The 22,166-nt window shown below is 43.1% G+C and overlaps 1 protein-coding gene across 1 annotated transcript in view; it reads left to right on the top strand.

Moving 5' to 3' along the window:
* Nucleotides 1–22,166, top strand: part of roraa (RAR-related orphan receptor A, paralog a) — a 190,043-nt gene that overhangs the window by 112,804 nt on the left and 55,073 nt on the right. The window contains exon 2 of the mRNA XM_020631291.3: nucleotides 14,361–14,390. Coding sequence (XP_020486947.1) covers nucleotides 14,361–14,390 — 30 coding nt within the window. The remainder of the gene's footprint in view (nucleotides 1–14,360; nucleotides 14,391–22,166) is intronic.

Below are 22,166 nucleotides of genomic sequence, written 5' to 3'. Positions count from 1 at the left end.
TCCGGCTCTGTGTTCAGCCCCTTCTCATGAAATAACAATCGAGTGGCACTTTAAAACGTAGACCTCGTTGAAAGAGAAGCAGGTCGGCTCCAAAAGAAGGCCCTCTAGCAAGACAGATGGACTTTAATACTAAAGCTTTCTGTGTGTATTGTGTTTGTACGTTATATGTTAAGGATTATTGGATAACTAATTGGAATGTTTTAATATCCCGCTGTAGATTTGATGTATCAAGCAGTCTAAACCGTTGGATTACATATCTGTTCTTATATTTTGTTTTATAATGATGTCCTCTAAATCTCCTCCTTGTTCTTGAAAGCTGGTCTTCTGGGCAAAAGAAAAACTTAGCATATGGAGTTTTTTTTTTTTGGAGCAGATATCACTCTCTCTGTCTTTATCTTTCTTTCTTCTTCTCTCATACACCCTTACACACGTCAAGAACACACACTTTACAGGATCCTTGACAAACAGAATCCTTGACTATGCATTAGTGATTCAACGATTAATTATAAAACAAAGAATGACACTGAATTCATCAAAAAGATGGCTTAGCTTAAATAGCAAATATTTACTGTTTCAAGTTCCTTGATTGTTAAGTTTTCCTTTTTTTCCTTTTTACTAAATTTTCCCCTTTTTGGATTTTACTTTGATCCACATAAGTCACACTTTCACGATTTTTTTGTCTTCTTTTGACATTTTCAGACTTTAAAATGAATAACTCACACCAAAAGAGATTATTTTATTTCTATCACTACAGACTGAATCCAGGCACAAACTCATCCATCTCATGATCCTCCTCCCAATTCCCCCCTCTCTCTCTCTGCAGAACAGCCTCTAGCTCATCTAGAGGCTGAACCTCTAACTGTGATACACCACAACAGGTGCCTCTCACCTGTCCCATGAAACAACAGGTTCTTTTACCTGTGTGTAGGCTGTCCTGAGTCAACCCCACCTGCTCAATCTTCAGTCTTGATAGCATGTTGCTCTGTTGTTGCTTTATAGTTTGAAAAGCAGGTAAGTGGCATCTCTGTCTTTCTGATCATCCACACGCTCTGTGAATCGCTATAAGTAAGTGTGTCCCATCTGCCAGGCACAAATCAATAGGCGCTCTTCACGCCGCGCTGACTTTTTCTGGCTTCTGAGGAATAATTAAAGAGCCAGCTTGCTGCACACAACCATGATGACAAACGCTGGTAAAGGAATGCCTCTCTTACATAAATCAATGGCTCTTATTTCTCTCTCTCTCCTCCTTTCGCACACTCTCTTTCTCTTCTCCTTCTCCTCTCTTTTGCTCTTTTTTTTCTGTTTGTTTATCAAGGCAGAAAAAAAAGTTCTCCTTTGCGCTTGTAGGTCAGTGTGTCACTGTGCCGTGGCCATGATGCGTGTGCATTTTGACAACCTCTAAGTGGTAATAAAACAGAGTAACTCCACAAGCACTGATACAGTAAAATGGAAATCTACATTATGAGACCTATTTGTATTAAGCCTGCAGGTCAAGACCAGGAACAACAACAAAAAAAAAAGCATGCATCTGTTTAGGCTGCTTGTTTAAAGTCTTCCCCCAGCCCGACAACAGAGAGGCAGAATAAATTTATATATGCACACCTTTCCACCATATTAGCTTCTCATAATTGAATAAAACATGGAAGTGCTCTGAACATCCCCTCGGAGAGAAATGGCAGCCACTAAAGCATAGAAGGCAACTCAATAAAGAATTGCAAATGAATAAGTGATGAGGAGCAAACGGAGTGTGGTGTACGAGAACAAGGGGGTGATTTACTCTCAAACAGTATCTGAAACAGCAGGTGAATGAGGGGCAATAATTACACTGTGAAAGGAAAGATGGTGTGGAAGTTCTCGGCCTTGCCTGCGGGTTTGGGACGGGTGTGCGTTATTTTAAATTTCAGTATCTATTTCAGTAAAATAGACCCAAAATCAAAGGCAAACGGGACTGGAGAAACATTTCTGTCGACCGCATTTTTAGTTGCAGACACTGTGAACAGCACGCAAACACACACACACACACACGCACACACACACACACACAGAGGAAAAGAGTGAGAGACAGAGCAGGAAAAGGAGGTATTCTGTAAAATATCCTGAAGGTCCTTTGGCAGCATTAGAGAAAGGCCTGGGAGGTTAGGAAACATCAAATCAATGCATTGTAATGTGAATTGACTGCTGACTTTGATCATCTGCCTTGGGAGTACTTTAGCATTGAGTGCTGTCACACTGGTTGGGCTAAGCAAATATGGCATGGGCTTGAAATGAAGAGAGAGAGAGAGAGAGATGGGGAGGAAGAGACAGGTTAGAATGGGAGTGCGAAAAAAGGGATATGTGATGCCTGGCTATCATCAGAGTAATGGAGACATTAAAATTCAATGTCCGCTTGGTAAATGGCATACTGTGGATGTTATGCATAGTTAAATTGACTCATGATTGCACATAGTGAATATAGATGCATATATATTAATGACATGAGGAGAAGTAGGCCCTGATTCTTCAAAGAATTATCGCATATATGCTGTTTGCACTGATTCATGTGCATTTCTTCCTTAGACAATTTTTTTTTTTTCCCCCAGACTCAACTGTATTTCTGTGCAGACAGCTCTTACCCTCCACTCGACTCCCTCCAAAATGATGGGTCAGCCCTGCTTAGTGTCAGAAGCTGCTGATATCCGGGCTCTGAAAGTAGAAATGCTCTTAAGCCTTTCTCCTATAATGGAGTGGCCGGTCTAATCTTGCCCTGCTCTGAGTGAGAGCAGGTAAAGGAGACAGTTTTTACCACAGCACTCTGACCTTTGCTTTGGCACTGCACTGTCCAGATTACTGTGCAGTTCACAAGTGGCATCCTCGCTCCTGTGCTGCGTTTACCTCAGCTGCACCATCCAGTTTCCTCAGAAGGATGTCCTTACACACAAGGAACACAAGGAAGGATTTCTTTCTTTTTACAGAATGCCTTTTTTTTTTTTTTACAGTGTCCTTCTGGTGTTAAATATCAGATTAGTATCTGTAGCTGTGACTGAAGGGTAACAGAAAAAAAGGAGAGGAAAAAAGAGCAAACAGAGAGAGATGGACAGAGAGAGATGGGTTGTTTGCAAGAAAAACACAGTGCAGTTATGTCACAGTGACAAAGACAACACGAGGAAGGGCCGAAACAGGAAACGAGAGATTCCTTGAGTCAAGCCGGTGCAGGAGAAAAAAAAAAAGAAAAAAGAAGAAGAAGCCCAAAAACCTCTTGTCACTGTATGAAAAGAATAGCAAGACGACCCGTAGGTATTGGGCTGCTAGGTGCATCTCCTAACAAGCTTACTGTTCAAAGGCTTTTTAGTGCTCTGGAGAACATGAAAGGCGTGTTTAAAAATTTAAAAGCCCGATCTGTTCCAGTGCTATGGAGCGGCAGAGGGAAGCAGATTTTTACGTCGCCATAATTCCCCAGTTGCTTGCTTTGTAAATTAATTAAGATGTTTATGACAGCTGCTTGCACCTAATGGAATGCTTATAGACTATGCTATTAATTATTACTGCTGGCCATGGCTGCAAGCTTTCACATTGCTGAGGATGTATATGGCTGTGGCTGCAGTATGTATGCACTCCCAGGGCAGCAGCAAAAGACCCCTGTTGACTTTGTGATCGCATTGAGTGTTTGTGGGCTGCTTGTGCATATGTGGCAGATGTCTGTTGTGTGTTAGGGGATATTTATGCTCATCATAGCATGTGTCTTACCATCTACATCAAAGCATCGATAAAATTATGTAACGTCGACAAAGAATGTGAAAGGTCAGTTTTTAGCAAAACCCTCCATAACACCACAGGGAAGGTTACAACTGCCTTTTTTTTTTTTTTTAGCCTTACATTGTCATAACTGATTCTGATTGGATGTTTCCCTCGTGTAAAAGGCAGAGTCCCTGCCCTCTCTCTGACCTGGCTTTAGCTGTAGGATGTGTGTTATCTCTCTGTGCTTCCTGGACAAATCTCTGCTTTTATCGTGTAACATTATAAGTGTATCATACCCTACTTCATGATCCAACAGCCCTTCCTGTTACCTTGTCCAGTTGTTAGCGTGGGGGCAGTTGTAACATGAACTGTAAGTGACCTCATGAACGCCAGAGGAAGTTCAGTGATTTGCTCCCTGCTGCTAACTTGGCTCTGAAGTGAGAGAGAGAGGGAGAGAGAGAGAGAGAGAGAGAGAGGGAGATGTTGTGCTTTCAGTAAGACAGCATAAACAAGTCCACTGCTGCACCTATGAGTGTGCAAATGCTAGTATGGCTAATTATAGTGCCTCTTTCATATGACTTCACCACCAGTTCTTCCTCTGACAGTGTTATGCAATGGTATAAGAATAACACAATCAACAGCAGGAAGCTTTGTTGCAGAAAGTCACACTATGCAGGTTTTTACAGGCGCGATTGATACATTTTTAATCAATCTGTGGTTATTGTTTTATTTTATTGTTGGTGACGGTGTTGCTAGGTACCGAAAAATGTCCCTGGCGACAACATTGTTTCTATTATGTATTTGAGAAACAGTCTGAGATACCTCTGAGGTTTTTTGACTTGCTTTAATTGAGTTTTTGTTTGATTCTATGGTGAAAAAAGTTCCGAAATTTGCCGCAAAATCCACACACTACTATGTGACTTCTCATTTTCTAGCTTTTATACATACACTGACAGCAGAAGCTTCCATGTAGAGTACCGATTTGCTCATCCGTACTGAGCTTATTATTATTAACCCAATTAAACACACACACACACACACACACACACACACACACACACACACACACACACACACACACGATGGAAGTGCCTTTGGGGGGTGTTTGGGGTTCCGTGTGTTGCCCAAGGTTACTTTTATTTTTGGAGCCTGAGTTGAACTGCCAACCTTCCACTGAGCCGCAGCCTTCCCTACACTATCACTTTTGAGCTATATCAGCACTTTCCCTCTGAAAAGAGACGTGTTAAGTCTCAAAAACCCAAACGACAAACAGCAGTAAGCATATACCTGTACTGGTGATTCCCAACCTGTGGGGGGCGGTAACACATCCACTGCTGGGATCTCCAGCTGTTAGGCATAGACAAACATGAATGCTTTACCAGTTTGTATTCTGTATTTAAAGTTTGTGTTATTAGTTAGATTTACAGTGTGATAGTGATAGATGATTAAACCAGAAATATGATTCAAATAAAACAAGGAGGGATAAAAAAAAACTGGCAGCCAGCACTAGACAAATACATCTTTAAAGAGGAGTACGAGCAAACATTTCTTTGGTGTAAGTGTCCCCTTTGGTTTCAAATTGGTTTCATACTGTATGTACTGTATATCTTCACCAAATGAAGAACTGATTATAATTTGTATGTTCTTTAGCTGTGTAGTTGCAGTGTTATCGGAAAGATTTTCTTACAACCCGAGCATCCAGACAGCGCGCCCCATGGCACCCAGTTAACCAGGAGTCAATGGGACAGATAAATAACTCAACACGGCTTGCTCTGTTGATTACACCATGTGAGGTACGTTTGTATCCCCGCAGAAGGGAGGCATCGCGTCTCCGCTCTGCAGAGCTTTATCCCGTGTTATCCTCCGATTACATTTACATAGAGAATGCAGCAGGGGAGGGAGGAAGCAACAAACTGAAGCGCACTCCACCTGCACCACGAGAGGCGATGTGTGAAATATGTATTCAGTCTTTCATCAACCTCTTTATCTGCTACACATGGGTTAACCTCGCGTGTAAAGTCCTCTGTTGTGTTAGCTTTGAAAAAAAAAAAAAAAAAAAAAGGAGGAGGAAGCTGTGATCTGTGTTCTATTAATCATAGTCCAGCTTCCGCGGCTGTCCCGTCATCACACATGTGTGTAATTACAGAGTATTTGTGCTTTAAGCATGGCTCTGTTGCCTGGAAATGGAAGAGTGGCTCCACTGATGAACTCCCTGCTAATAGGACTACCTTTGATCTGCGTGGAGCATGGAGGGCTTACAGAGCTAGCAGGTTTTAATTATGAAATACATGAAAAATAGATGCTGCGCTAAGTGCCGACCATGACTGCAGTGAATCACAGAAGCAGCATGCTCGCTAGTTTGCCTCTGCTCTTCCTTCCTTTATGTCTTCCAGCGCTCGAATGCACCTCTATCGCCCGACTCTGTGACTCAGTTCGTTACTGCGGAGGAGCAAAAACTACGAGTCCATGATATTAATTAGTGGATTGACAGACATGTAATTCATCTCAGAGGAAGTTTTCATTACATGGGAGGCTTCAGAGGGGCAGTTTGGCTTATTGGCAAGTGCTAAGACCAGACCTAATGGGGCTGCAGTTCCCTCCCTTTTGAGCAATTACAGCCAAGTCCTTATCAGCAGAGCCACGAGTCCACTGTTGTGGGACCTTGACTTCCAACACACTAACACAGAGTGATTCTTCCCCACAGACCCTTGTTCATTAGACAAGCGCCTGCTGCACTCTACTTTTAGTGGATGAGAGCTGAGACTGAATGAGTGATGGTAATGAAAGGGTTCCAATATATTTCTGAGTCAGCCTTTTATAGAGCTCATATTAGCCCATGTTAGTTTGTCATCAAAGCTCCAAGCCCCCCCCCCCCCCCCCCACCCCTCCTCCACTCCAGGTGATTACACAAGCAGGCTTGTGTGCACAGTCTATTGACAGACCTGGACAGCTCCGGTAACAGATTGTCACCAACTGTCAGAGCACACTCACCTGATCTACTCATCTCTTATAACTGCTTTTCTTGAGCGTGTTGTGAAATGCTTCCCATGCTCGGACATGGGTGGGGGACTCGAGTAAACAAATCTTGTGTGCAACACATCGTCTGTTAAAATGTCACATTTCCCTTTTGTGAAAGCAGCTCACCGCTGTGGTTTCCTGAAGTAATCGGCCTGTGAATCATCCTTTGCGACCATGCATAGTAACAGAGGGCAGAGGAAAACAAAACACGCAAAGTGAAGCAAACTGTAGATCTGAGAATCTGTTTATTCAACCCCTGTAAGTATGTTTGTTGTGGATATTATAGCTCCTTTGTGTAAGTTAACCCATTGGGGGCACACCTCTATTGGCCTCTTTTAAAACCCATTATTGTTAAAGAATGCATAACTGGAGTGATTGCCTCAGGAGCTGTAGGTAATTGTATTCCTCTTTAGATTTTAACCTGTGTAGAGCTCAGGTAGTAGATTATAATGTGAATAGAAACTTCAAGTATTGTCTCTGGGGAAGGTTAGGGGCGAAGTTACAACTGACCTATTCATTGTAGCATTGAGAATTTTTCTGTGTACATTCTCTTAATAAAAAGAACCACAGAAAAGCCTACATTATGTGTTTATTTAACTACACACCACCACATATCCATTCCATATAACTGCAGTTAAAGCTGGTAGGTTTAATGTGTAAACACACCCGCCGGTGGCCTATCCAGACTGCTGTTCTGTGTAGCTCAATAACAGTGCAGTAATCCAGGGTGGTCTGCTGAATGTGGTTTGTCTTTATTTATGGTGTGGGCTGAGAAGCGATTGGGTTTCATGTGTGGTTGAGGCTGGATCACTGGGAGCTTACTGCCGGGCTGGGAACCGCGGGGCGCAGAGAGTACACAGAATCCTGCTTGTGCCCCTGGCCTCACTTTGACCAGAGCTAAGGGCCTTCCTGCATCCGTCAGGCCCCCTGGGACCCACTCGCACTCAGAGGAGAATTACTGTACAGAACAGCAAGAGCCAGGATCAGAGTGAACAACATCCGAGCAGCGTAAACCTGAACATCTTGGCCTTTCACCTGCAGAACTGCACTGAATCACCCTTAAACAGCCTCATCATATGCCTCAATGGTTTCAGGTTTTTTTGGTTCCTTGTTTCGTTTGTAGATGTTTCCTTAGTTTTCCTTCATTTAACACAGCTAACCTTCATCAGGCCCCTAAGTGGGTTGCAAACAAATCAGGAGCACGGAGAGTGTGCAATTACAAATATTGGTCTTACGGTGATTTAAAAAGTCATTAACAACAGGGCTCTTGGTGCCATTTGAGAGCCGTCAATGTACCACAGACTTGTTTCTTGGATCATGTCATTTTTAAGCTCTCAGCTAAGTGAACCTGTGCGGCAGAGTCTTACCAATAACAATAGCTCTTATCGCAGCATTCCCTGCGGTACAATTAAAATTCCGTCAGAGTCTTCAATCTGCCTCCCAGCCATGCCTGCTGTTTCTCGGCCCTCCTGGGCCACGTCAATTCCTCTGCTGCAATGTATAATTCACGAGCCACCAAACAGCGCCGAGGACTCACCTGGAGACTCGCAGGCCCAACAATGCAGAACTGCACAGGGCGGGGGGAGACATTGTGCATGAAGCCTGGGAGACATTTGTAGGGGGTGAGTGTCTGTGACATGGTACCTGAAGTCACACAGTGCTTCTATGATCTCAGGGTCACCCTGATAACATCACTGCTCTGTTGGGATTTTCAACTTCTGGTTAGAGAGACATGTATGCTTTCATTTTAAATGCCCTTTCTCCTTTCGTCTTCTGAAAGACAATTGTGGCGTCCTCCAAAACCAATTTGGATGTATATCTTCTATTTGCAGACAATTCCATAGCGATGCATTGAAGTAACCTGTAGAGTCTCAGAGTGGTTGCTTTTAGTTAAAACCAATTAGAAATGACCAGAAATAACAGCGCCTGGAGACAGAGAAGTCATTTTTCTCTTGAGCCTCCCCAGAGAGTTGGCCTCTCTATGGATTAAGTGTTTTAGTATATTAGGGGGCAGCTGATTAGAATCATTGTGCTTTTTTAATCATTACATTTTTTTTTTTGCACATATAGTTTATAGCAGTGTAATAGCTAACAAGGCTAAGTGTGTCACTGCAAAAGGGACGGATTGTTTAAATGACTTTGTGTATGAAACTTGGCCTTCACAAAGAGTGCCAAAGTTAGAACAGCACAGAGGTCCTTGAGTCTGCTCATTTATCTTCTTTTATGACTTCTGACGTGAAGAGCGTGAATGCAAAAGTAATATTGCATCTTCTCTGGCTGTTCTTTTACTTACTGAGATTTTTTTTTAGTGATGGCTAACAAGAGGAACACATTAATTGTTTCTAAGTATTTTCTCTCAGGAATGAAGCAAAAGATGGACTACTGAATGTGACTACATCGATCATTCTTAAGATGACCATGACTTAGGCACCATCATTAACCAGTAACCTCAGGAGTAGCCTAAAATTAACAACTGCCATCAGGACAATAACTAAACCATACCATTATTTTCAGTTTATTTACCAGTTTTTTTTTCTATCTGAGAGGACTTGAAGCGAATGTGCACTGCGAGCCGTCCCTATGCCTGTGATATTGACCCGTGATTCCTGTAAGAGTCTGGCCTGTCCCTTGTCGGGAGTCTCACCGGGTCCTTGCTGGGCCTTTTTCGCTGGGCCCTTGATGGCTCCTCCTGCAGCAGGGTTTGTAGCGCCAGCTATGTCCTTGTGTGCGGCGGGCGTGCAGCGGCAGCATGTGGAGCAGGCGGCAGGAAGCGAGCCTCCCTGTCTCCCCAGACTGAACAGTGAATGAGGATAAGTGAGGAGCGCCAGTCAATGAATCAAGCAGCAGGAAGGGAGCAGCCAGGGGGGGAGTGTGACGTCCCCACGGGAGAGGCCTCGCATTAGGAACTTCCTCGTCTGTGTGTTTCTGGCACAGGTTAAATGGATCGCTCCCATTAGCGCGCTGAGAGGACAGCTCCATTATATGAAGGAGACTGTAACTTTGAATGTCACGGTGCAACAACCCCAGAGCACGCCTCGTCTCACAGGGAGGCAGGGTGACAATAACCATCCATGATAATCATTCCCTGTCAGGCTTTAAGGAACCTGAAATTATGACGTACAGCCTGCCATGCGCCTCAGACTTCATTACAGCGCTGTCACTTTGAGTCGCCTGCAGTGGCACCGTGCTCCTGCAGCACTGAAGCTGCCAAACCCCACATTCGCTCTCCTCCTGTCTAAGTGGCATGTTTACAGGATGTGTGCCCCCCCTGCAGAAAGATGCGGTGGAGGTTTAACCTCAAGTTGCCTGCAAAGTATCTTTTGCTCTCTATAGTATAGCTGAAGTCTCGTGAGAACATATGCTGTATGTTTACAGGTGCAAGGGAAAGTATGAGTGATCAAAGGACGCCAGTGACAACTGTCCCTCCTTCCGTTGTGACAAATGGTAATGTTGAGATTGCAGTTCAGTCGCAACTTCAAACACTAACAGCAGACATGCCTTTAATATAAATAATGCCCACATGTACAGGTTTCTAAAAGGCGATCCTGAAGTTGTAAGTGTGTTTACAGCAGCCTGTTTGTCAGCCAAGGAGAGCCTCACCTCCACACTGACCTCTGAACCTGCCATCCAGCAGAGAAGACACGAGCTGGCAGGCATTGCCAATGTCAGTGCCCAGAGCTAACTCCTTCTTTCTCACTGCCTGACTCATCCATTGGCGTTGTGGCACCTTCCCCTTCCCACCACCAATCACAGGGCTCTGAATGACACATAGAGGAGGAAGTGGGCCCTCTCGCCACCCCTTCTGCTTCCCCTAACCTGCATAGCAACAGGCCAAACCAGTGTTTGCAGTGTTTCCCATCAGGTTACTTGAGGTGGTTGGGTGGTGGCGACCAGGGGCAAAACTAAGAGAGTGCAGAATGACATCAGCTCAACCAGTTGCACAAAACGTCTAAAACAACAGCTTAAGAAGGCTCACATTTGAGGAGACTTGCAACAGCAGATACCTCTCTCTGTGTCTGATCACCTGCAGGTATGCGACGAGTAAAGTGCGAGGGGAGATCGTCTACTGTACAAGTTTATCACTCATATATGGATAGGTGTGTGGAAGAGGAATTTTTTTTTTTTTTAACAAAAATGGTCGGTATAATTTGCCGGCCATAAATATACCTGGGCGGTCGGCCCATGTGTGGGAAGCACTGGTTTGATGTAAAAGACAGAATCAGTTTTCTCTCATCAGCATATCAACATATGAAGAGATTTATTTTTTATTTTTAGTTTTGTTTTTAATCCTGGGTTCTGATTTATTGTTGTGTAGCAGGTTTTGTTAACTTTAATAACAAACCTACTGACAGTTAACTGTGGAGTTGTTTGACCACTAGCGGTGCTGAAGAGGAATAATTGAGCTGTTGAGGACTAACCTTCGTGTCAAAAGCCTCGGGGTTGTGTGGTACAAACCTCCCAGCAAAGGGCAGCGACTGCAGAACAATTAAACAATGCAGGTTTCAAAACAAACTTGCAAATTTTCATGTTTTTGAGTCCCTAAGGACAATAACAATTATTTTCAAAGTCCTGTGAACAAAACGATTTGTTTACACTGACAAATTCCCCAAGGTACTTTTACAGTGCCTACCCCTCCTTAAATAGACTTGAATTAATGCAGCTTTTCTATTAAGCATTTTCACCACAGTGAGGCAATAGACGTTTTGTTTAGTCGGGGAGTTACACCATGATAAGATAGAACTGTTGCGTCTTGACTTCGTCGGTAAAGGAGCCAGTGACAGCAGAAAAGCTTGTGATTATTATCAGTGTGGTCTGTGTGGCTAACCTTGTGCAAAGCAAAGACACAAACTGTACACACACCCTCAGACAGAGGGGTGTTTTTTCTGCTTCCTGTGTCATAAACACTCAGCAAGGCAAGTTATTGTTTTTTAAAGTTCTGAGGTCGGACAAAAAACACGAGGTGCTAACACTCAAGAAGATGACAGACAATAGATTTAATCTGAATTGTGTTTCAGTATTTGCACCTTGTAGGTGTTTTGTATATCTCCCGTAAAATAGTACACCTTTAGATTTGTTTTATAGTCACCAGAATCCCCTTAAATATTCATTGAATGCCTTTTTCCCGTGTCTCTGATAGTAGTCTCTAAGGTTAGAAAAAAGCCAGGAAAAAGGAGCTTGTTGCCTCTGCTTTGACAGTTTCCACAAAGCACACCCACTTCATTCCTTACATGATCTAATAAATTTTCTTACTGAGCAAAACAAAGAGCCATTAAACTGGTTAATGCTTTTACAGCACCTTGAAACCACTGCCGTTTAATGGACCGTCAACTCATGCTGGGTTGAATGTAATTTGATTGAGGTGAAGAATTACGACTGGATTAGTGTTTCTTATTTCTTCTTGCGTAATATCACAGTTGGACAGCACAGAAGTTTTAGGCCCCGAGCACTGGAACAATGCTTTAGCTCCATCAAAGACTGCCGGCCTCTAGGTGACTGTTTCCCCTCTTTCTGCTCACTGGAGTTGATATCAGTTATATGTTTCTGTGTGTATGTCTACAGGAGGCTGAAGGGCTTATTTGTTTTCCCCCTCATTGCTCTTTGACTCGTTCCCCCTCAAACACATCTGAAACATTGTTATCTCCAGCCAGACGCCTTTTTTCACACAGAGTTATTGAATCATGTCAGCTAGCCGTCCCCAGAGTTTCAGATGTAGTGTAGAAAAATTAGCCATTGCTTCCGCATGACAAGTGGGATCTATTAGTGTGCTATCGCCCTGCAAAACATAAGCATCCAGAAGGCCGCTGGGGACCACGGCTGGCTGTGCACTTGTCCGCATCAGGCTCCTGGGGCATTAGAGCAATGTTGCAGACAGGAGAAGCAGCCGGAGCCACAGCAAGAACTAAACACAGCTCATTCGATGAGTTGACACCCGAAAGGGTGAGGGAGGACAGCTTGAGCATCAACTGCCCAGCTTCACCTTGGCCTCAACTAGGGCTGACTCACACTGGTCAGACTGGACATTAATTCACAGTTACACACATCACTGTTCATAATTCAACTAAACATGATCAAACCTTCTCTCCCGATAACGCTTTATATCAGAAAATAACATTACATACAGACTGTTCAAAGATTTCAAATGTGAAATCTGTTCTCCATCTTCTACATCTCAGTGCTCATTTATTTATATCACTGTTTCTAATATTTTCAACCTCACTTTTATATCCACAAGAATTACAAATTTACAGGAGGCTGCTCAGGTTGTCTCACCAATTATAATAATTATCTCAGTGGACTTGTAAACAGGTTACATAACAGCCATAGCAAGCTGCATTTAGACCATGTCAATGCACAGAAACAGCTCCGTTACTGTGTCAGCGCTCTGGTACTTTACTCCCACGGGGTTTCGGTTTTACATACGTATCAAAACACTTGAGATGATGGAAGATGTACTTGTTTAAGTTATATTTTGGTGATGTGCGGTAGGAAATTTTTACATCTTTGGGAACATAATGAAATGCTTTTAGAGCTTATTAAGGCGTTCCACAGGGGTCTGTTTCAGGACCTCTTTGTTTGTCACAACTTATTAAAGAAACTATTCTGTCCTATATTCTAATGCACACAAAGAATATAGTACTATCTTATAGCATTTTAACGTACATTTATGAATCTCACTGGCCATCACACTGTAAGAAGACACATTAAGAACTCCTGACCAACAATTATTGAAGTCGAAATTGAATTTTTGTGTTGTGAATAGGCTTGTCTCTCAGTAGTAGTTTACAACTCTGTGTAACAAGGTGATAGGAACCTGTTACCTTTTCACATGCCATTTTATATTTAATAAATAGTAGCATATTAATGGGATCTGAGTGCTCGTTATCTGTTGGTCAGAACTTGGAAACCAGCCATTGCTCTGTCATAAGACAATGCAGAACACCAGATATTATTGTAATGTGTTCCACATTTTCAATTTCAAGTTTTTTAATGCCAATTTGAAACACGATCATCTGAAAAAATTATATCATGTACATCCCCCACCTGTGTTGTTCCATCTAAAGGATTTTTTTTTTTAACTTGTAAGTGTAACATGTTTTTGCTTATTACTAAAATGATGCTGTGTACATAAACTGTACTCTTGTTTTATGCTTTCACATTTGTTTTATACACACCCTTCCCTGATTGCAATGAGGCTTCCTGTTTAAATAGAGGATAAACTTACTAACATTGAGGTCAACGTGCCACCGTCCCTCTCTGGGCCACAGGCTTAGTCATATTCTCAGGTCCAATCAGTGTGGCTGCTCAACACATTAGCATTCCAAATGTTGTTTGTTTTAGTATAATTTTTCATTCATTGCCCCCAGAGGATAGCTTTTCAACCACCTCTGCATGGATGTTGACAAAGCATGGCAGTAGGTCAGACACCAGCCTACACACATAATTGCCCAGGGCCTGCCACTTCCGTGACCTTGGACAGTGACAGTCTGTTGGACCACAGGGTTAACCTTATCAGCAACATCACTATTCGTTAACTATACGCTGAGCTCTATGTTGACTGTTCTTTGTGTTGAGTCTTTATAGTTTTCATCTGCATTGTTTTTCACAATTTCTTTGTTTTCACTTTATAGGTATCTCAGTAACAAAGAAGACACATACCTGTGAGTACAACCATTTTTTTTATTGCTTTTCTTTTTTGTCGCACTTCAATTGATTGCTGTAATAATGTCATAAAATTCTTGCACAAGATCTGCACAAACTGTCCTTGGAAAACAACTGAGCTGCACTGTAGTGTGAACAGTAGAGAACATCTTAAATCTATGTAGACTCTTCTTTCATCAGTGCCCATATTGTTGCCTGACTAGCATTGTAATAAATCAATACCTTCAATTAGAGCTGTGCCATCTTCTTTCACTATTTTGTATTTCTCCCGCCTGGAGAGAAGATGATGAAAGCCCCAGAGAGGAAATTAAAATGCTATGCAGTCTTATGACTGTTTGATAATCACGCACTGTAGAGGCAGACAGTGTGCTCAAGCACTTCTTTGTTTTTTTGCAAGTCCTTGCAGCTGAGCAACGCGGATGTGGTGTTGTGTGCTGGTTTGCAACCTCTGTGGCGGCATTATCTACCAAGAGTTTGTATTCTTCAAGTACAGATCACTGTATCTGTATCTTTCACTTAAATTGAAACATAGAGACATACTATGTGGCACATGTCTCACATGTGAGATGCAAGACTTCTTTGTGCACTGCAACAATAGTACACAGGCCTGTCTAACCACGGCTGCCTTTTCAATTTCAGACTGCTCATGAAGAATTGATGAACAGTCAAACCTGTAGAAATCAATGATTTCCAACAGATTTGTTCTGTATTTTGACACGTGTGAAGTGCAATCGAAAAGGCATGTAAAAAAAAATGCTTTTGTGTTGTGTGCAGCAGTGTGTCTATGTCTGTGTGTACATGTGTGCGTGTGTGTTCATACCCCACTGTGTGAATGTGAAAAAACTAGCCCTGAAGGCTATCCTTTCGCTCTGATCACTCTGATGAAACTCGTGGAGAGGGACGGCCAGAGGGCTTTTCTGTTAGAGCGGTCGGAGTGTTTCAGATTGTGAGAAGCTGCCTCTCACCCTGTAAAACACCCCGGCTCTCTCTTACATCAGACAGCAGGGCAAAGGATATGATCTTCCTTGCTAGACAGCTCTACCTTACTCAAACATCCCCGTCAAAACAGCAGCATGATTGTGTGTTAAGCTATTTGCTTGTCTGGAGGGGTTATGGAATTTTTTTTTTTTTACGTGTGTGTGTGGGTGTATGCGTGTGCATGTTAGTGTTTGTATCAGGATATCTTCAAGGTAAAACAGAAACACTTTGACCCGCAATTCACCGCCCCGCTATCTTAATTAGCGCGGCGATAAGCACCTCTTCACCGGAAGGGGGCTCAAATCAAAGAGCATGATTTAAGAGTCTTGGGTTCAAAGCCATGGGCAGAGACTGGACTACGCCGTCTCATTTCAGTGAGAAATATTCAAATCTCGTCCATGTGAGGAAATCAAAGTAAAGCCCCTTAACAAGTGGTTGATTGCTGTGCCTGGCAGACAGGAAGCGGCTGTAGAAGCTCGTCAGAGCTGTGTGCACAAGGAGGAGTTCAAGGGCCAGTTAATGGTCATTGAGAATGTGGAGTGAAGGTCTTTTTCAGAGGAGCCTGGTGATTATATGGCTGCTGGAGTAATAATGAGGGAGATTGCTCTGCCCTACATGGTTATAGTCAGGCTGTAGATCTATTTCTGCTCTCCCAGTGAAAACATTGGCTTCCTCACACTGCCACTCGTAATGTGAGCTTGGCAGCCTTGCGTGTGTGTGTGTGTGTGTGTGTGTGTGTGTGTGTGTGTGTGTGTGTGTGTGTGTGTGTGTGTGTGTGTGTGTGTGTGTGTGTGTGTGTGTGTGTGTGTGTGTGTGTGTGTGTGTGTGTGTGTGTGTGTGTGTGTGTGTGTGTGTGTGTGTGTGTGTGTTTTAGGTCTACCCAGTCCAACCCAGACCACAGGGATGGGCCGTGTCTCTGACTAACTCCCCACTCTGCCTGAGTGATCAAACTGCTGGAAGCTCCCCGCCATGCCTGTCCCCTCATCAATATAAATTACAGGGGCAGCTGTTCACTGGCAGCAGACTCCTCTCCTCTCCTCTCCTCTCCTCTCCTCTCCTCTCCCCTCCTCTCCTCCTCTCCCCATCTTTCTTTCCTACACCTCCACCCCCCGACTGGACTAATCATTGAGCAATCACAAGGTGAAGTGTTCTAGATGAAAACAGATATTTACATCATTGTGCCAATCACAGTGATGTCCTCTCCCCATTCAGGCTGCTAGCTATGAAGACCTGATGTAGATTTACTGTCACCCTCTATTCTCTTTCTCTCTTTCTCTCTCTCTCTCTGTCTTCCCTTCTTTCTGCTATCCGCATGAGGGGCGGCCCCATGCCAGCACTTTCTTCAACCACAGGGCCATAATTCTCAGCAACAAGTCAGCTGTGGTTTTCCTGTACGTTTCCCTGACAGTTTTACATAAGCTCTGTTTTATGGACTTTTGGTAGCACTTGATATATTTTCTCAAACTGTCTCTTTCAAAAAAAAGAGAGATGACAGCATAAGATCAAGCGCTAAAAGGTTTTCTCGGATTTCAATTTTTTTGTTTTTTTCACACATCGATGGTGGACACAAGATACACGGTTTCACTTCCTTTAGCTCTGCGAGGCATGCATTGCCGCAAGATGGGTTTCTGTTTGGGCCTGTTGAGAGAGATGGTGTGGAGCGGAGGATCAGATGCAGCAGCTGATTACACTTAGATTAGACGTCTCACCTCTAATCTAACATCAGCAGTAGGACTCTGTCTTACAGCTCGAATGGGAGAGAGCTAGCTAAGACACTCACACACACACAAACTGTAGACAGGATGCCCTTCTTCTAAGAGAGCAGATCTGCTGATTACCTAGAGCTAATGTAGTCTGTTGTTTCGAGGAGTTACAATATACTGATCTGTATAACAGACTGTTCAGACCATGGTATTTAATATAACAAAGGTGAGCATATGTACATTAAAAATAGTTTTTTTTTTCATCTGGCTTTGTAAAAGATCAATTCTAACATCCTAGAAATAAATACACCATCGGTTAGGCCTACATTTCAAATCATAGAAATACCTAACAATATTAGAATAGAAAAATCAAAGCACCAAAAAGAATCATGCCAATAATTAGAATCAGTTTTAGGGTATATGTTACACACAGGGACTTGGGTTGGCAGGTTCAAGTCCCGGTGCGGGCCGAAATCTGGTTGCTGGAGAGGTGCCAGGTCACTTAACGAGTACTGCCTAGGCATAAAACCCCCAAAAGCTCTGGCGCGCTCCCTGTGTAGCAGTGTGTAGCAGCCCCACTCTGACGTCTCTCCATTAATGCATGTCCATAGGTCCTGTTTGTGTGTGAGAAGCGTGTCTCTCAAAAACAGAGTGGAAAACCTGAATTTACATCAGGGATTAATTAAGTAAGTGAATCTTTTATTTATGGAGTTTTACTGAGCTTTATTGTAACTGATTATTCCCATTTTCACAGAAGTGGACATATGATAAGACAAGGACAACCAACTGAAGGAAGATGACATATAGTGCATGAAACATTATGTATTGTGCATTTTAAAGGCTTGTCTAGGGACAAGCGCTGCAAAGTAGCAGTGACTAAAAGAGCAGTGATGTGTGGCATCGGTTTACTTGCTTGAAATTTTTCCCAATACAAATATACGTACATGAAATAATTAATAAATAAGTACCATTTGCTTATTATTATTTTTATTATCTTAATCACTGTAGAGCTGTGTTCAGCTGTTAGTCTGCCTGTCCCCTCATGTTGGTCTGAGTTTACACTGGCAGTCGACTGGCCAGCGGGAGGCAGTAGCACAAATGTAACTGTAGGAAAAAGGCAAAGAGGAGACAGAAGAGGCTTCCTCTCCTCAGTCTTACAGATCGGTTGTAGCGAGACTGAGAGCCACAGTTTTTTCACTCTATATTTATCTCCATTGCTGTGACAACCTCCTTACGCTGATTGAGAAACATGGCCGCGCTCCTGCATCTTCATTTAGTCGCCAGCAGCTTGTATTGACTTTCTCTCGTCAGAGATCTGCACTCACATAGTAATAGTACAGCCAATCTGTTTTAAAGCTACCAGATGATTAAGATTCTTCTGCACTGCCCTCCGAAAAAAAAAAAAAAAAAAACTGAGTGCAGAGTTTGCAGAGAAATGATATCAGTCGTTTGGATTCACTCAGAGTTGTACAGCCGGAGTTTGTGGATTCCATGCCTTTGTGCATTTGAGATTTCTCTCTTAAAAGTAATGTGGTGCATGTTTGGAAAAATATGCTAACAGCATTATTAATCCCAATAATGCTCTCTGTGTTCACGTAGCACAATGACAGCTTTTACCCTGTGAAGCATCATGCCGTACCTCTAAATGACATAGCTTGGATTTTTGAGTGCCAGAGTGCTAATGCACTGGCTTTGTGTGATGAAGTATTTCCAGCTAATCAAACATGAGATTTATGGTCCTTAATAGTGCTGTACATGGCCAATTTAGGAGAATAATATGTCCCAGTTGCTGTCTAATTTTGCTTGGCAACAGGCGCACTCCTGTGGAATCGCCCGGGGCAGTGTGAGTTGTCTCTGCATAGCTCAGTGTTCCATGCTCAGTGGTTGTTTGAAGGTATTTCATCACATTGTTGCCTTCATTCAGCTCTGTGGGGATTTGTTAGTTGCACTCATGTGGGAAGTGCATCCAGTACATTGTTAAGCTAGGGCTGATAATGAAGATCAGCCAGCCAGAGTCCCCTGAGCCACACAGAAAGAGAGAGAGAGAGAGAGAGAGAGAGAGAGAGAGAGAGAGAGTCTAGTGAGACGCACAGCGCAGACACGAAGCATCACGCTCACACACAGCTGCTGAGGAAACATCAGCACAAAGCATACAACGCTGAGCCTTGCTGTACTGTGTTCAAGTTTAAAAAAAAACACAACACAAGAGTAAACGAAGTACATCAGAGAATTAATAAATGCGTTGCACTTAAAGCTTAAACAAGTTTGTAAAATTGGCATTATTATATTTAAACACTGCTTTGGCAATATTGCAATCATTTTAATGTTGTTGCCTTTTTGTAAGAAGTGACATTGAAAATGCAGGGCCCCACTAAGCACAGCGTTTCTGCAGAAAGTTATTTGATTCTCAGCGTGGTACAAGAACTTGTTGTTTTCTCTCCTCCCTGAGCAACATTGAACGCTTAAATTGACACAATCTTTTCTCTTTCTGTACCGTAGGTTATGTTTCATCTTACTCCATTTGTTAGCTCCACAAAGAGAGTATTTTCTTTTTGGACATTTTGCTTTAATCTATAACTGACGGTTATTTCCCCCCCCCCCCCCCCTCTGAAATAGGTCAGTGTAATCACAACAGTGAGGGATGGACAGTAGCTGTAAAAGGGAAATCAATAGAGCTATCTATTTGTCGTAAACCAGGCCAGCGTGATTTTTCTCCATTTTTCCTCCTCTGCCATACTTTCCCTCTCCAACACAATATGGCAGGTCCTCATTTTTCAGTAAAAGCATTGTCTGCCATTTTTGTACAATTGCAAATAGCCTTTGTACATACAATTTCTATGCAAAGGTCTATGTGGGCAAGATGTTTTTTTTTATGACCTCTGGGGGCCCATGGTGTTTTATAAGGAGCAGCGTGGTTGGGGGAACTGTAGGGGTGCAGGACAGCTTTTTTTCTTTCCTGATGTGGGAGCTCTGCTTTTGTTGGCTCGTCATCTGGTTCGCCTCTTGAGTGCCGGCTCTTTCAGAGAATTTGAGCCAGAGCGAAGAGGCCTCATCAGCTTTTGCTCACCCCGTCTTCCTTTTGTGTCTCACCTAAAACTGAACGGCCCCGTCTTGAAGTGTTGTCAGACCAGAAAACAAGAGTAAGTGACATGTGACAAGGACACAATGCTCGGATGAAGCAGCCAAAGTAAGTGGCCCCCCATCTGCTGTGGGCTGATTTCTCTTCTGCCGGCTGTCTGCCACCTTAGGTGAGCGGGGGCCAGGAATGGACGGGCTGCGCTCAGATGATGGTGTCTGCCAGGCGAAAGCAGTTGGCGTAGCCGGGAGGACGCGGACAGCCTCGGGCTCGCTGCGGCACACGGTCGTCCAGCTTTTTTGCACAAGCGCAGGTTATCCGTCACTCATCAGGTTTCCGATGCCTCATCACTTTCCCCATGGTGTACACGCATTCAGAGCAGGACAAGAGTGTCAGCATGTAATGAAAGGTTTGATTCATGGAGGGCGACAGAGGCGGAGGTCATGGAGCTCCTCCAGATATGATCCTGACTGATGCTGATGGGAAGCTTTAAGATGGGGGGGGACGCAATTAAATGTCCTTGTGCCATCATCAAGCTTCAGCCATACGTACACACACTAACAGACACACACACACACACACACTAACACACACACACACAGTCGCTCTCTGAGCTTATGCCTCTGACCAGCGTGTATCTGACGGTCTTCTCTCCTCACTGAAGAGCACTTTGAGACAAATTACACCAAACTGAAGTGGAGCTAACTATTGTCAGAAATATTCCATTATGGATTTTTTAGCTTATGAAAATCCTGATGCAATATCATGCATGAATAAAAGCGAGGAAAAAAATTAACATTTATAATTTAATTCCTGCATTATTCAAAAGAATGTTGTTGAATAAACCATGTAACGAGTGAGATGTCCCCTGTAATACAGTTCTTTTGAAATATCTTGTAAGCAGGATTTCAGGATCAATAATAATCATTATTCTGCTTCAAAGAAGGAAAGAAAGAAAATGTCAGGACAAAACACAACAAACTGTACTGTTTGCATACGGAGCATCAAATGTTTATTGAAAATCAATTAGGTAAATTTGAGGCGAGGATCATATCTCTCCGGCGAATAACGTTCGTTCTGTTCGGAAACTAAAGCAAAAGGGGGAAAAAAAAAAAAGAAAAAAAGTTGCATCTGCAGAGAAGAAAGCAGAAGTGCTCACAAAAGCTGTCGGTGATATTAGACATTGACATTTGTGCTGATCGCATTGTGCACATTTTGTTGAATCTGCTTTATTAGAGAAATGCTGTTTTTCCCCCCGTTGCTATTAATTTGTGTTTCTGTGGGTGTGCAGTGCAAGAACAGAGGGATGCGGTTAACCCATTGTGAAGTTAGCCGTCATCATTAAGATTCTACAGATAACAGGCATGCGGATTTCTACTGCTCAGCATTATAGGATCCCAGACATCAAAGGCAGGTTTTCATTCTACTGTGTCTGCGGCAGAGAGAGGGAGAGAGAGAGAGAGAGGAAGAAAAAAACAGGAAAGGAGATATGGAGTTAGGAAAATAAGGCAGATTGGCAGAGAGTAGAGAGTGTGTGTACGTACCTGTGTTAGTCAGGTGACACACAGCTCGGTAATGTGTTCGCTGCCACAGAGGGCCCCTCCTGCATAGTTAGCCTCATGCTAAATTGGCGTCCTCTCTGATTAAGTGGCACGGTCCTTAATAACGCCGTGGCTGACTGCAGGTTGGTTCACTGTAAAGATCAAGTTCATTTCTCAACATGGTCATTAAAGCGCAGGTAATTTAAATCATTTTTTTTCTGCCCAATTTTTCCCCCCTCTCTTACCTTTAGCAGCATTAGCAGCTGCTGTTCGATATTAAGGTGCATCAACTATGTCTTTGCACACATCGTGTTATTCTATTTCTATTTGTATCACACACACACACATATAACAATGAAATTCCCCCCTAATTCAGATGATTTTCTCTCTCCGTGTTATGCCATTATGCTCCTGCCATTACATCAGTGTGAGCTGTTCTACAGTCAGAGTATTGAACGTACAAGAGAGGGAGAAATA

Source organism: Labrus bergylta, chromosome 7, assembly GCF_963930695.1.
Source record: "Labrus bergylta chromosome 7, fLabBer1.1, whole genome shotgun sequence".
NCBI classification, from domain to species: domain Eukaryota; kingdom Metazoa; phylum Chordata; class Actinopteri; order Labriformes; family Labridae; genus Labrus; species Labrus bergylta.
Note: the sequence above shows the minus strand (reverse complement) of the source record. Positions and strands in the feature narration are given on the sequence as shown.